The sequence below is a fragment of the Taudactylus pleione genome, unplaced genomic scaffold (genome assembly GCF_031769625.1).
Source record: "Taudactylus pleione unplaced genomic scaffold, aTauple2 ptg000179l, whole genome shotgun sequence".
Classification (NCBI taxonomy): domain Eukaryota; kingdom Metazoa; phylum Chordata; class Amphibia; order Anura; family Myobatrachidae; genus Taudactylus; species Taudactylus pleione.
The window spans coordinates 19,346,898-19,361,999 of record NW_028284581.1 but is presented as its reverse complement, the minus strand read 5'-3'; the positions used below and the strand labels follow the sequence as shown (position 1 = coordinate 19,361,999).

General features: G+C 40.7%; 1 protein-coding gene across 1 annotated transcript in view; it reads left to right on the top strand.

Moving 5' to 3' along the window:
- The window catches only part of LOC148519942 (1,25-dihydroxyvitamin D(3) 24-hydroxylase, mitochondrial-like), a 30,871-nt gene extending 17,351 nt beyond the window's left edge, over positions 1 to 13,520 (top strand). The window contains exons 7-11 of the mRNA XM_088475973.1: positions 57 to 199; positions 2,555 to 2,721; positions 5,306 to 5,384; positions 12,337 to 12,534; positions 13,410 to 13,520. Coding sequence (XP_088332099.1) covers positions 57 to 199; positions 2,555 to 2,721; positions 5,306 to 5,384; positions 12,337 to 12,534; positions 13,410 to 13,520 — 698 coding nt within the window. The remainder of the gene's footprint in view (positions 1 to 56; positions 200 to 2,554; positions 2,722 to 5,305; positions 5,385 to 12,336; positions 12,535 to 13,409) is intronic.
- Positions 13,521 to 15,102: the final 1,582 nt, after the last annotated feature.

The following is a 15,102-nucleotide window of genomic DNA, read 5'->3' as shown; positions in this document are numbered from 1 at the left end:
TTGCTGCACATTTATGTTTTTATTTCTTTCCTTTTATCTTTTTTTAATTGCATCAGCAAAAAAATATATTGATAAGCGTCTTAATTCCACCACTGCTAAAAAGGATGACTTACTTACTGCAATCTGCTCTGATCAACTGCTCACAAAGAAACAGCTGCCGGGTCTTCTTACTGATCTCCAGATTGGAGGAGTAGAAACTGTAAGTTTATTAGTATTCACAATTTGATATTATATATATATATATATATATATATATATATATATGCTAATGATAAATAGCAATAGTAAAATTAGCCAATAATTAAAGTTGAATTGTAAGCTGAAGGTGGTCTCCTTTTCCGCCTCCATGCTATTGGTTCATCCCATGGACCTAAATAAAACTGTGGATATTTAATATGTGGAGAGGGATGAGCAGGAGGACAATCATATGTTACAATCTTGTACAAATCAGCTGCTATTTGCTCATCTCACTCATACAACCCTTCTGCAGTAATTAACAACTAGGATCAAAGACAGGACTAACACTATCTTCACTCCCTTTAGAATGACTCCCCTACTATCAAAGCCCAATACACATTCACATGGCTGATCTTTACATTGTAGACCAGAGGCTGCATAATTACTTAGCATTAACAGAATCTGATAATAAGCCAGGCCAAAAACAAGTACTTAGATCCTGTGTCCTGAGCCTATCTTTGCTGGGATACAGTCCTGCAGCAGTGATAGATTTTTGGTTTGGAGACTCTAGAGGTCTACTTACTAAGCAGTGTTAGGAAAAGTGAAGAGTGAACAGTGATAAGGTGCCAGCGAATCAGCTTCTAACTGCCATCTCACAGGCTGTGTTTGAAAAATGACAGTTGGGAGATGATAGGCTGGCACCTTATCACTTTTCACTCTTCACTTTTCACTTCTCCTAACACTGCTTAGTAAATAGACCCCTAAAGATGACAGGATGGTAGTGACTACCACTATCTACACCAATCCCTCTCTCTTTTACAAAAAAGTCTTCAAACATTGGGATATTTTGAGAAGAGATCCTAAATTAAAGATGGAAAATAAAAGGTTTATATAAGAGGGGTCCTAACCTACGTGATAGCATAATGAGACCCATGTTGAACTTTCAGACCAGGCAAGGATCTACATGGTTAAGAAGTTCACAAAAGGGTTGCTTCAAGTGCACAGGGTGCATCAAATGCCTGGCTATGATCACTGGTTGACTTTTCAAACACCCACTATCTGAGAATAACATTCCTACAGCACTATGTCGCCTATACAACAGATTATGTGTTTGTGGCACAGGGAACATGTGAGTGTTTCTTAGCACCTGGTAAGGTGTTGATATGACTGATTGCCATTGAGGGATCATTGAGTTCTGGTGTTGCGCACCACAGTGTTGGGACGCACACTATTAGATGGAACATTTGTTTTTAGGATCTGAACACTCAGATTGTTATATGACTATATTTGTCTAAAATATGTATTACTGGCAAATAGCTGGGTACCTTACTAATGTGTATTTGGAGATTTAAGAATGATGAAATATAACTTGGTACATGTGTCCTACTTCCTGGTGTTTATTGGGGGTTGTGTCTATGTGGGATGCCTCAGATATTTATAGGCCCTGTCGGGCAGGTTGTGGAGCTGGCTTCTTATACACTTTGGTCTCTGGTCTGTCTGGGTCTTGACAAAAGGCCAGATATGGTCCAAAATGTTGACATTCTTTCATTGTGATGTGAGTAAATAAAAAAGCTGCTTTTGCCTGTACTAAGAAGACTGGTGAGTGCTCTCTCATTGTTTTGAATATACTATAGCTGACTATGGATGGGCTCTACTGTGATGCCCGAGACTACGCACCCCAGCAATTGTAATAATTGAAGTTTGTGAGTGTGACTTGATTCCATGGAGATATATATATATATATATATATATATATATATATATATATACATATATACAGTGCTATGTGCAGTGGTTATAACTTATTGGTGGCCCTGCTGTGTGCACATTTGACAGTTAGCACTGTAATATATATATAGTTTAGATGTACATATATATATATATATATATATATATATATAGTGTGTGTATATATATATATATATATTACTTTAAATGCTATAGAATTTTTGTCGCACAACTATATTATCGATGGTGCCCTCTTTGCAGTGTAATTTTGGGTGTCTGCTTTCACCCTTTGAATGCATTCCATGTGATATGTCATCCGCTGTGATGCTCTGATGTGCATGTCTGTAAATAGATAGGGTAGTTTTTCCCTGGTGTTGGAATGCACAGGGTAACGTCACTGTACTGTGCATGCTCTGTAGGAAGATAGTGATGCCTTTATATTGGTGGGATGCATGGATGCACCCAGTTGCATGCAGAGTTGAAGTTGGCTGTTCAACACCACCAGATTTCACCTCACAACTGCGTAAACTCATGATAGGGATCATTGCTCAGACGCTGATATACAGGTGATTTCTGATGTAAAGTACATACTTTTGTGTAATGCTATCATTAGCTTATCTAGAATTCTAACTGAATTTCTTGCTTACAGACAGCAAATTCTTTATTGTGGTTGATATTTCATCTTTCAAGACACAGTGATGTGCAGGAAAAACTTCTAGAGGAAATCCAGAATGCTTTGTCACCAACACAGTCAGCAACTGCTTACCATTTGCAGAATATGCCATATTTGAAGTCATGTATTAAGGAATCTATGAGGTTATAATTAATGTTATTTTTACTACTGTATTATAATTTTTCTTAATATTAACTTGTTTTATATTACTGATGTGTATAACATTGTTTAGTTACACATACAGTATCTCAAAATAAGTCCAACTAAAGCTAAAGCAGTAGTCCTACATCCAACTTACATCATATGTATAAATGCAAATGTGGCATTTCTATATTTATCTATACACAATATAATGTAACGAGTGTCATACGCAAAAGAAAAAAATAGGGTTTCAACAGTACCAATAATATATGCAAAAGTAGCATTTCCTATTTAAAATGTTAGTACGCGTAAATACAAACAACCGCACATTCACAGCTTTATGAATTATGTGGGAATTTTATTGACAAATAAGAGTTCCAAATACCTGACTGCAACTTGACATATTGTAGTGATGACACTAATGAATGGGGTACTATCAGATGTTGGAGTCAATATGCAGCCAATACGCTGGTGACATAGGGGCTGCTACACCTACATGTACAGAACCTTACTTTTCTCAACTAACACTTCACTACTCATGTACAACTTCTCCAGACGTACAGTGCTGTAAGTCTAAGATATGCTCAAAATCTATTTATGTATTCATTTGGAAACACATTTATTTACCACTCACAGATGACCATGGATATAAGGGTGGGGTGAGGGGGTCTGCGATCAGGGCAATCGCTCCCACCCCATAACATACACACCTTTCTATAGTCACTTCATCTTCTTCCTGGCACTGAGATCTCAGATGGTTCCTCCTCCTCCTCACTTATTGGCACAATATGCAGTGAGCAATAAATGGAGCCAGCTTAAAGCTTGGCCTCAGGAAGATGAGGCACCGAGGAGGAGAGGGAGCTCACAGATGCCTGAAGTGACTATGGCCAAGCTCAAGGCTTATAGTGGTCCTGTAGAGGTGGTGGAACTCATCTCTGCCTACTCCACCCCCCCCCCACCATGAAGGTCTGACAGGCCAAAACAAGTGGGAAAACTGTTTTTTATGTGTTCCCCACAAATTAGTCTATGTCACTTGGATGCCCAATGTTTTTTTGCAACCTCTATGTATTGCCCTTACTTGATTCATTCCTTACCTATATGCTGTTTGTTCTGAAGAAATTGAGCCTCCCTAGGCAGACAGTGAGTGGCTCTCTGTCTTTGGGACATCTGTGCAGGGACTTGGTGGAGGTGGAACTGAGGGCCTGATTCAGAGCCGCTCGTAAGGGGCCCCTCGTTTGCTCCGAGCGATGTTCGCACATCTGCGCATGCGTATGGGTCGTAATGCGCATGCGCCAACCAGTCAGTGCGGTCGGAAAACGTGTGTTCGCAAAATTGCGAGTGCCTGCTAATTTGAGTGACAGGATGAGGCGTTTGTGGGTGGTAACAGGGGAAGGTGCTTGAAAACGGGGAGTGGAGATCCGAACACAGGCGTGCCAAACGGTCAAAACGGGCATTTTAAGGGTGTGCATAATTAACAAAGCAGCGTCATCGACCACGTCACTTGGTTGTTTCTTAGCCTGAACTGTTCGCATGATTGCGGTAGGAAAATCCAACTACAAGCACTGCGAGCAGTTCAGACGCCTTTCGATGTACTTGATTAATCAAATAAATAGCGGAGATGACGTATGATGCGAGCGACCAGGGGGCGTCTTTACAAAATAGCAAGCGCATGTTTCGTTCGCTCGCTCAGACAAAGAGGCGTCAACAGACCGCAAAGAGCGAGCGCTCAATTTAAATAGCCGGACCCTTTTTCTGAACGAGCGAGCACAAATAGCGTCCGGCTCTGAATCAGGCCCTGAGTTCCATCACCTCTACCATTAGAGGTGACGGAACTCAGTTCCACCCCGTTCCTGCCCACTTTAACCCTTGGCCAAGCTAAATATGTTATGGGGGTGATCACCCTGATGACCCCGTCCTGGATCCGCCTCTGAATGAACTTACATTCTATTCTAAATGAGGCCCAGTGTGATTGTGTCTTTTATATGATCATTAATACACACATAGCATCGCCAGGTTCCCATAGCAATATTTTGCGGAGAGCCCTGAAATGCCACCCCACACATAAGGGCCTTTTCTTACAAAAACACTGTGAAAGCACAATTTGGGCCATATTGCTCAGTTATGTTATTGCACAGGGTCAACAGAAGCCTGTGTTCTGCTATTATTTTTGTGGTGCACTGGAAAATTGGAATGGGGGTATAGAGAATCTATTGAAAATGGGACCTAATTAAACTTGGACACATCTCCTGATATGTTTCTTATAGGCAAATATTTTGTAGATACTAAATTTTTGGTGTAAAGATACTGTATTTGATGATGATAATGGCTCCGGTGGCACTATTTAGCCACTTCCGATTGCTGGTTGTTTATTGACTCCATTAGCTGATAGTGCTGCATTCATTAACATTGAGATGTTGTGTTAAGTTTCAGTTGTACTGAATATGCCATTTTCTTAAATTATAGTTTATATATAAGTTACAATATATTATAACAACAGCAATTACTGATTGTAGAAATATAAAAATGTTAAAGAATTTCTGTTATGATTTATTCATGGTTATCATGTACTATATGTTCTTGTTTTAGACTAACTCCTACGGTGCCTTTTACAAGTCGTACATTAGAAGAAGACACAAACCTTGGAGGATATTTGATTCCTCAGGGTGTAAGTATTACTCTATTACTCTATTTTATTTAATTTATTGTATGGTTTCCATTTATTGTATGGTTTATTATTGTAACACCAATTTTCATAAGAATTGTAAGAAATAAAACCAGAATAATGAACATGCATGCTGAACTGCAGTTAATGGGACTACACCAGTTAGCACAAATTGGTTTTTCACATGCACAGGCTGCATGCCTATAAGCATATGCAAATTTCTTGAATCTGACAATTACCCACTGTCGACTGGAGAGGTGGAATGAGGACAGTCTAATATGCAAGGTCATATTTGTGTAATAGTAATATGCAGGCCACCACAGAGCTGCATCTGTCAAAGCTCTATCAATTGCTGATGACTGAGGGCTGGTGTAGATACACACTGATAATCACGAGCACTTACTAGCCACCTCTGATTGTGGGTCCATCGCTGAAGTTGAAAGGCAGTAACATAAATACCAGAAACAGTAGGCACCAGTCCAGAAGGGGCACTACATGATGTGTGTACCCAGTGTCAGCACAATGTGCGATGGCACAATACATTGTGTCCATACACATTGCAGTGGATAATGGCGTGATGTGTTGTCCCATGCTGCATTTAGCAGCACAGCAGATGGAACAATGACCCGTAGACACCCGCATATAGGTGTACACACTTGGCCTGAATCAGAGATTAACACTAATGCGATCACAGCTGCGATTTCGCACAGAATGCAGCTGTGAAAATATGTTAATAGTTTCAAAGCTTACCAGAGCATGAGGACGCCCACCGCTGCCTACTCATCTGTGTCCGATGTCTCTTACCTGCATTAATATCGGTAACATCGATGCACGTCGAGCAGCCATCTTTGTTTTGTGGCAGGTCTGAACAGCCACAAACACTGCAGCTCTCCTGACACGCAGAGGGCTGTCATGCTGCGTATGTAATTGCAATGGCTTATTTATGCACGCCCTTGTAATGGTAAGACACATCTGCAGTTTTTTTGACCACCCCCCGTTACCTTCCCCAAACGCTGACTATCTGTCACTCACTTTGTGAAAGGGTTCTCTGTGCATGCATAATCGCAAAATAGTCTCATCTTATATGCATGGGCAATCGTTCTATATGTGTAAAAATCGCCATTGCATCCATCTCTGAATCCCAAGCCCCAGCAATCCTCCCCCGCATGCTGGTATTTGGAGAACCACAAGTACCAGCATGCGGGATATTAAGGGCCCGCTGGTACCTGTAGTTCACCTGTAAAGAAATGTCTAAAAAAACACAAGACACACACACCGTGAAAGTATAGTTTTATTACATACATACACACACACACACACACATACACATACTCACCTACATTACCAGGACTGGTCCCCTTGTCCAAAGTAGGCATCCAAGGTCTTCTTAGAACACAAAAACAAAAATCCCGATCCACGCAAAAGGTAACAACCAGGATGGTTGTAGAGTCATATCCGACCGTTCATTGGCTGAGAGAGGTCAGCCCCCGCCTCTCTTGTTTTAATAAAGAATTTTTTTAAATTATTGCTATTTTTTTTATATGCTCCTTGGATTATATTGGAACATTATTTTTTGACTTTGGATCTGGAAAGAAAATGTTTGCTTAAAAGTATTGATTGATATATCCATTTTTTCCACCTGATTGTGTTTTTCCATTGAAGTATTATTCTAGTCTTTGAATCTGAAAATTAGGGGTGAGCGGGTTCGGATTTCTGAAATCCGAATCCCCCCGAGCCCCCCCGATCCGAGGCAGATCCGAGTCAGGCTCGACTTTTCCCGCCTGACTCGGATCTGAAATCGAGGCAAAACGTCATCATCCCGCCTTCCGAGTCTCGCGGGTTTTGGATCCTATATAAGGTACCTGCGTCGGTGCCATTTTCTCACTCGGCTGTGGACAGTGAAGAGGGAGGGTGGGAGTTAGGGCTGGCTGGGCTGTGTAGTGTAGTGTAGTGCAGAGTAGTGTTGTGCTGTGCTGTGCTGCGCTGTGCTGCTGTTGTCCACTACTTCAAAGTCCATAGGGGCTGGCTGTGTTGTGCTGTGCTGCTGTTGTTAATAGGCGCTGTGTCCACTACTTCAAAGTCCATAGGGGCTGGCTTGATTGTTTTGTGCAGTCAGTTCTCCATAGGGGCTGTGTCCACTCCAAAGTCCTGTGCAGTGTCCCAGTCCTAAAGGGGTGCTGTAGTGTTGTCCAGGGGGTGCTCTGTCCATCAGGGGTGCTCCCCCCAAGTGCTAAAAAAATAATATTTTTTGTGTGTTTGTGAATTGTGTGCGCAGTAGCCGAAAGTGCATCAACAAAGTAGTGCCAAGCGTGCGCCTGTGTCATAAGTAAAGGGCCGGCTGGCTTGACCGTTAAAGGGTGCTGTAACCCCCAAAGTACACTCCAGTCCAGACCAAAAAAAAAATTATTTTCTGTGTTTGTGAATTGTGTGCGCAGTAGCAGCACATGCATCAACAAAGTAGTGCCAAGCGTGCGCCTGTGTCATAAGTAAAGGGCCGGCTGGCTTGACCGTTAAAGGGTGCTGTAACCCCCAAAGTACACTCCAGTCCAAACCAAAAAAAAAATTATTTTCTGTGTTTGTGAATTGTGTGCGCAGTAGCCGCACGTGCATCAACAAAGTAGTGCCAAGCGTGCGCCTGTGTCATAAGTAAAGGGCCAGCTGGCTTGACCGTTAAAGGGTGCTGTAACCCCCAAAGTACACTCCAAACCAAAAAAAAAATATTTTCTGTGTTTGTGACTTGTGTGCACTGTGGCTGCACGTGCATCAACAAAGGAGCAGCGCCAAGCGTGCGCCTGTGTCCCATAAGTAAAGAGCCGGCTGGCTCATTTCTTAAAGGGTTGTGTAACCCACAAAGTGCACTACTCTCCAGCAAAAATAAAAAAATATTTTCTGTGTTTGTGTGCGTTTTAGCCACACGTATATATCAATATAACATAAATGGAGGACCAAACTTTCTCTGATAAAAATAAAATAGGGAAAGATCAAGAACCACTTCCTCCTAGTGCTATTGCTGCTGCTGGGAGTAGTTCATCATCCCAGAGAGGAAGTAGGAACATCACTACTTTTACTAAACAATTGACCCTCCAACAGTCCCTAGCGATGAGGATGAAGTACGACAGCAGTCATCCTGAAGCAAAACGTATAACTGAGGCCTTGACTGCTATGTTGGTGTTAGACGTGCGTCCGGTATCCGCCATTAGTGCAGTGGGATTTAGACAATTGATGGAGGTAGTGTGTCTCCGGTTCCAAATCCCTTCTAGATTCCACCTGCATCCTCAAAGCAGCAGCGACAAGCGTGCGTCTGTCTGTTAAAGGGTGGTGACACCCTCAAAGTGTGCTACACAAACAATAAAAATATTCTTCTTCTTTTTTCTCTTTGTGAATTGTGTGGGCTGGAGCCGCACTTGCATCCTCAAAGCAGCAGCGACAAGCGTGCGTCTGTCTGTTAAAGGGTGGTGACACCCTCAAAGTGTGCTACACAAACAATAAAAATATTGTTCTTTTTTTTTCGGTCTTTGTGAAATGTGTTGGCTGTAGCCGCACCTGCATCCTTAAAGCAGCAGCGACAAGCGTGCGTCTGTCTGTTAAAGGGTGGTGACACCCTCAAAGTGTGCTACACAAACAATAAAAATATTCTTCTTCTTTTTTCTGTCTTTGAGAATTGTGTGGGCTGTAGCCGCACTTGCATCCTCAAAGCAGCAGCGACAAGCGTGCGTCTGTCTGTTAAAGGGTGGTGTAACCCTCAAAGTGCGCTCCACAAACAATAAAAATATTCTTTTTTTTTTTTCTGTCTTTGTGAATTGTGTGGGCTGTAGCCGCACTTGCATCCTCAAAGCAGCAGCGACAAGCGTGCGTCTGTCTGTTAAAGGATTACATCGGTGACAGGATCCAAGTAGGCATGTCAGACAGTCCGTACCTGTACTGGCAGGAAAAAGAAGCAATTTGGAGGTCCCTGTACAAACTGGCTCTATTTTACCTGAGTTGCCCCCCCTCCAGTGTGTACTCCGAAAGAGTGTTTAGTGCAGCCGGGAACCTTGTCAATGTAAGGCGTAGGAGGTTGCTTCCACAAAATGTGGAGAAGATGATGTTCATAAAATGAATTATCAACTCTTCCAGGGAGACCAGCCTCCAGAACGTACAGAGGGACCTGTGGTTCCAGCGGGGACAAATTAATACTCTGTGAGGATGAGTATGTACACACTGAAGAGGGTGAGGAATCGGTGGATGAGGAGGATGAGGAAGACATCTTGCCTCCGTAGAGCCAGTTTGTGCAGGGACAGATTAATTGCCAGCTTGTTTTGTGGGGGCCCAAACGAACCAATCATTTCAGCCACAGTTGTGTGGCAGACCCTGACGCTGAAATGATTGGTTTGTTAAAGTGTGCATGTCCTGTTTATACAACATAAGGGTGGGTGGGAGGGCCCAAGGACAATTCCATCTTGCACCTCTTTTTTTTCTTTGCATTATGTACAGTTTGGGGCCTAGTTTTTCAAACTGCCATCCTGTCTGCCACTGCAGTTTCACGCCTAGATGGGTCACGTGTTTGTGCCGCCCACTCGTGTCGCTTAGCATAGTCATCCAGCTACCTCGGTGCAACCTTTTGGACATAAAAACACTATTGTGAGGTGTGAGGTGTTCAGAATAGACTGGAAATGAGTGGAAATTAAGGTTATTGAGGTTAATAATAGCATAGGAGCCGAAAAACCTACAAATTCTGTGATTTTAGCTGTTTTTATGCTTTTTTTCAAAAAAATACAGATCAAAAACACAAAACCCAGAACCCAAAACACGGAAGGGTGGTTTTGGCAAAACCAATCCAGATCCAAAACACGAAGAAAGATCCAGATCCAAAACCAAAACACAAAACACGAAAAGTGGCCGGTGCACACCCCTACTGAAAATAAACTTTTGTTTTAAAGTTATCAATTGATATATCCAGCTTATGATCTGACTGTGATTTTCCACTGAAGCATAATTCTAGCATTACGATGCAGTGAATTAAATAACAATGATATAAAGTGGAAAGATTATTTAGAGGAAATTAGGCATTAGAATTCAGCCCTGCTGGATTAACACATTGTGGTTTTTTTTAAGGTATTATATAGCAGCTTGTTGAAATGTGCAGGTGTTAGAAGCAGCTGCAGTAATCAAACAGCGCTCCGTGGAGAACTTGATAATACAGGTCTATTTCCAATGTAGTCTTCCTTGAGAATAAGGCATACATAGCACTGCTACTGATGGTTAAACTAATAGACAATGGACCTTGGCCTGATTTTGAGTCGGACACGGCAATGGCTGTGTGTGCATCTATTGCAGCAGGTGCATACTCTATACGACTTTATGCTAATGCTGCTACAAAGACCTTCACTGGTGTAAAGCTATGTGCCCGAATGTGCAAGGACTGAGTCGCCCACTTTGCGCTTCTTCAGATGCGGTAATCATGCTTGGTGCATCTTTAGACGATGCGATAGGTTGCACCATCAAAACTTGCACCAGCCCTGTTTGAGTATGTCCTCCAATGTGAGTGATTAAGCATCTGTGTACAGAACCACTTTCATTGACTCCCACACTTCCATAACACTCCCATATGATGCAGCAACTCCGTATATTATTAAAATCTTTGCTCATTAGTGGTGCACTCACAGGGAGTGGAGCATACCTTTTTCAGAGGCACTGCACTGAAGTTCAAGATATAGGATATGGACACCATGATCCCTCCTTATCAGCAGCTGCAACCAGGCCCCATTGTTAATCCGGCCCTGCACATAAATACAGTCAAACACTTACAGTATATGCATACATACGTACAGTCACATACAGTATACACTTACACATACTCACATACAGTCATACAATTGCATACATACATACAGTACCGTACAGTATACACATACATGCGGTGACACACACACATATACTGTATATATATATATATATATATATATATACTGTGTATATATATATACTGTATATATATATATATATATATATATATATATATATTAGGGATGTGCAGGCTCGGATAGGTTCGAGTTTGCACGTGGAGTTCGGATTTTTCCCTCCAAAAAAACGGAACTCAGAACGAGGCAAAACGTCACCTTACATGGACGAACATCATCATTCCTGGACAAAAGACCAGGAATGATGATGTTCGTCCATGTAAGATGACGTTTTGCCTCGTTCTGAGTTCCGTTTTTTTGGAGGGAAAAATCCGAACTCCACGTGCAAACTCGAACCTATCCGAGCCTGCACATCCCTAATATATATATATATATATATATATATATATATATATATATACATAGTCAAACACATAAACATATATACAGTCATACACATACTCCTATACAGTCGTACAATTGCACACATACATACAGTACTGAACCTACAGTATACACATACATGCAGTGACATACACACACATATATATATATATATATATATATATATATATATATAGTTACACACATGCACACATACCGACAGTCACAAACCTATACACATACATATATACAGTCACACATATTTAAACATTCATACAGTAGTCGCCCAGTTATACAGTACACATGCATATACAGTATACGCATAGGCAGTACTCCCTTCCCGATCCCTTTTACCTTATACTGTAGGCTGGCTGACTCTAGGAGCCTTCAAGCAAGCCCTGCTTGAAGGCCCCTAGAGTCATGAGGCCCTGGGCAGTTGTGGGTGTGCAATAAAATGTCTGCATATAGATACAAATAAACGACTTTTTCACTTGCTGTAAATTTGGTGCACTGCTGAAAATTTTTTAGCTCCGTATATGTTACTTTGCAAGCTTTTATTAGCATAAATTGCACACATTTTGCAAATAACAGTAGCAGGCACATATGGTTTAGCTTTATTTACCCATCATGTACTTGATTGTATAAATAATTTTATAAGAATTTTTTTTTAACTATTTTCTTGTCTTGCATAGACCATTGCAATGATTAACTTCCATGCAATGGCTTGGAATGATGATTACTTTCCTGATGCTCAAGTCTACAGGCCTGAAAGATGGATGAAACCAAGAACCACAGTTAACCCTTTTGCAAGCACTCCTTTTGGCATTGGAAAAAGAATGTGTGTAGGGCAACGTTTGGCAGAATTACAGCTTCGGTTGACTCTGTGTTCGGTAAAATTACTTTGTTTTCATTATTTAAAAAGCTAATAATAATGTTGAATCAAGTAGAGTATGAAAATGTATATGTAATTACATGCAGAGGCAAAGTCATATAAATGAACATATATATAATTATATATATTATAACATTATAGAAACATTGCCCACCTTTACATTTATATTTTTATAAAAAAAATGCACACAATATAGTGTTCTAACAAGTAATAACATGTTCAAGTATAGCTTGGGAATTGTTTTTACTTAGAATTGGCACATATATTTTGAAATGATGGGTTTATTTACTAAGCCTTGGATGGAGATAAAGTGGACGGAGATAAAGCACCAATCAACCAACTCCTGTCATTTTTCAAACACAGCCTGTTATATGGCAGTTAGGAGCTGATTGGCTGGAACTTTATCTCCATTCACTTATTTCCATCCAAGGCTTAGTAAATATAGTTATATATTTAATCACTCTTTGTGCATGGATTTTTTTTCTTTCTTTTTTTTCTACAACTAATGCTTTATAATATTGTGTTGTATATTTTACCACCTGCCTTTTATATATTTTTATAATTTTATTATTTTTGACTAAAATTCTCACTTTTGTGGAAACTAACCACATAAATAATTGTAGTAAGGTACAATACTGTTACTAACTGTAGGCATAAATATTTCTTCTGATGCAGTATACACAGTACAGTAGGTCTGGTTTGGCTACATCCCTGAATCCTCAGATGCTTACAAAGTATCTTTCTACTGTCTGCACAAATGCGTGTAGAACATACTCAAAACATAATATTACTAATGAATTATGATTTAACTGTTTATATTTGCAAGTAGGTCAAGGTTTTCATTCATAAATGTTTTACTTATGTGTATTTTAGGTAATAAAGGATTTTCATATATGCGCCACTGATAATGAACCAGTGAAGGCCATTTTCTCTGGAGTGATGATTCCAACACGTAAACTGCCTGTGTCATTAAAGAAACGATAGATGCTGTATACAGTATTATGACTTATAGTATAAACTTTACCTGTAAATATGAACAGATCTGTTAGGCCAAAAGTTGTACTGTATTTTCAATAAATGAAAAATCCAGAAAAAAAAAACCTATTTCAGAACATTCAATTTTAAGAATTAACCGATTTTTTTTAACATAATCGGCTTTAGAAAACATTTTTATATAGCAATTTTTAGCAATTTCACATACAAATGAATAAAAATCCTTCATCGATTTTAGAAATAGCCAACAAATCCAGGGAATTGTGGGCCTGATTCAGACCCGGTCACAAGCGCTGAGTACTCGCAACCGGGTCGATGGTGGCCCAGAGCGCATGCGCACGACAGAGCTGGCTCCGTCATGCGCATGCGCGAGACCCGGATAGTGACGGGCAATCTGTCGCTCCGGGTCTCGTACCAAAGGGGGTGTGCTGACGATGTTGAGTGACAGCACGCGCCCTTTGTTGGGCGGGCTGGGGGGGTGGCTGCCCAGATGGAGGCGTTCCCATGAGAATGCCTACCGTCTGCGGGCGGCCCCACTGACATCACAAGTGATGTGAGTGGGAGAGCTTTCGGCTCTGTTTCAACTGAAAGCTCTCTGGGGCTTGTGGCCACGAGACCCTACCACAAAGGTCTCATCGCAAGCCCGATGGTCGCGATGGTCTTGACCATCGCGACCATCATCATGGCCGCTGGCTATAGCTGTGGGTGGTCACCCACAGCTATGCGAGCAGCCAGGAGGCCGTTCTAAAAAAAAAAAATACCGGCCCTGATTCAGAGCGAGCACTCTGTCAGAGCGTCCGGCTCTGAATCAGGGCCTGTGTTCCATGTCAAATGTTCTGCTACTTTTATATAAAAGGTATTTCACACATAGATTTGTTGATTCTACACATGCAGTGACTGGAACTGTTATACTAATGTATATTTATTAAAACTGAGTAAAATGATTTATCTACTGCATAATGGATATAACTTTATATAAAAATGAATCCCGTATAGAGGTCAATTATTAAAATAAATATTAAATATTATTCCTTTGGATAAATATACAGCCTTCTGGAGTGAGATATTAAATTAAATGAGAAGCTTTGTTTCTATGGGGCATATTTATGAAGATGCCCCATTGTGGCAATAGATAATTAAGCCCAATTTAACAAAATAGAGTAATTGAGGCAAATGAGCATTGCTCAATTCCCCAGCAAGCCTGGCTGTCAGCAGTAAAAATAATCTTATTGTTTGCTAAATAGTCGGGTTTCATGAAGCACATACTGTATGTAAGCAGAATTATTGGCATCCACTGGAACTGGAAGCTTGGACTTGGGCTTCATGTTCCAGATTGTTCAAAAAAATGTAATTTGCTAAGAAACAAATATAAAAATTAAATAAAAACAAAATCTGCTTGACAATAATGCATTTTTTTGCAGCGGACATCCCAGGCTAACACCATTCTGAGATGGCGATTCAACATTGGTGGTACTTTTACCAACTCTGTTATTGAAAAACTAGCATTTGCCTGCAGCTTTGCTCGCGTGGATGTCTGTTTTTGCACAGTTGAACTAATTTTACAAAGACAGTA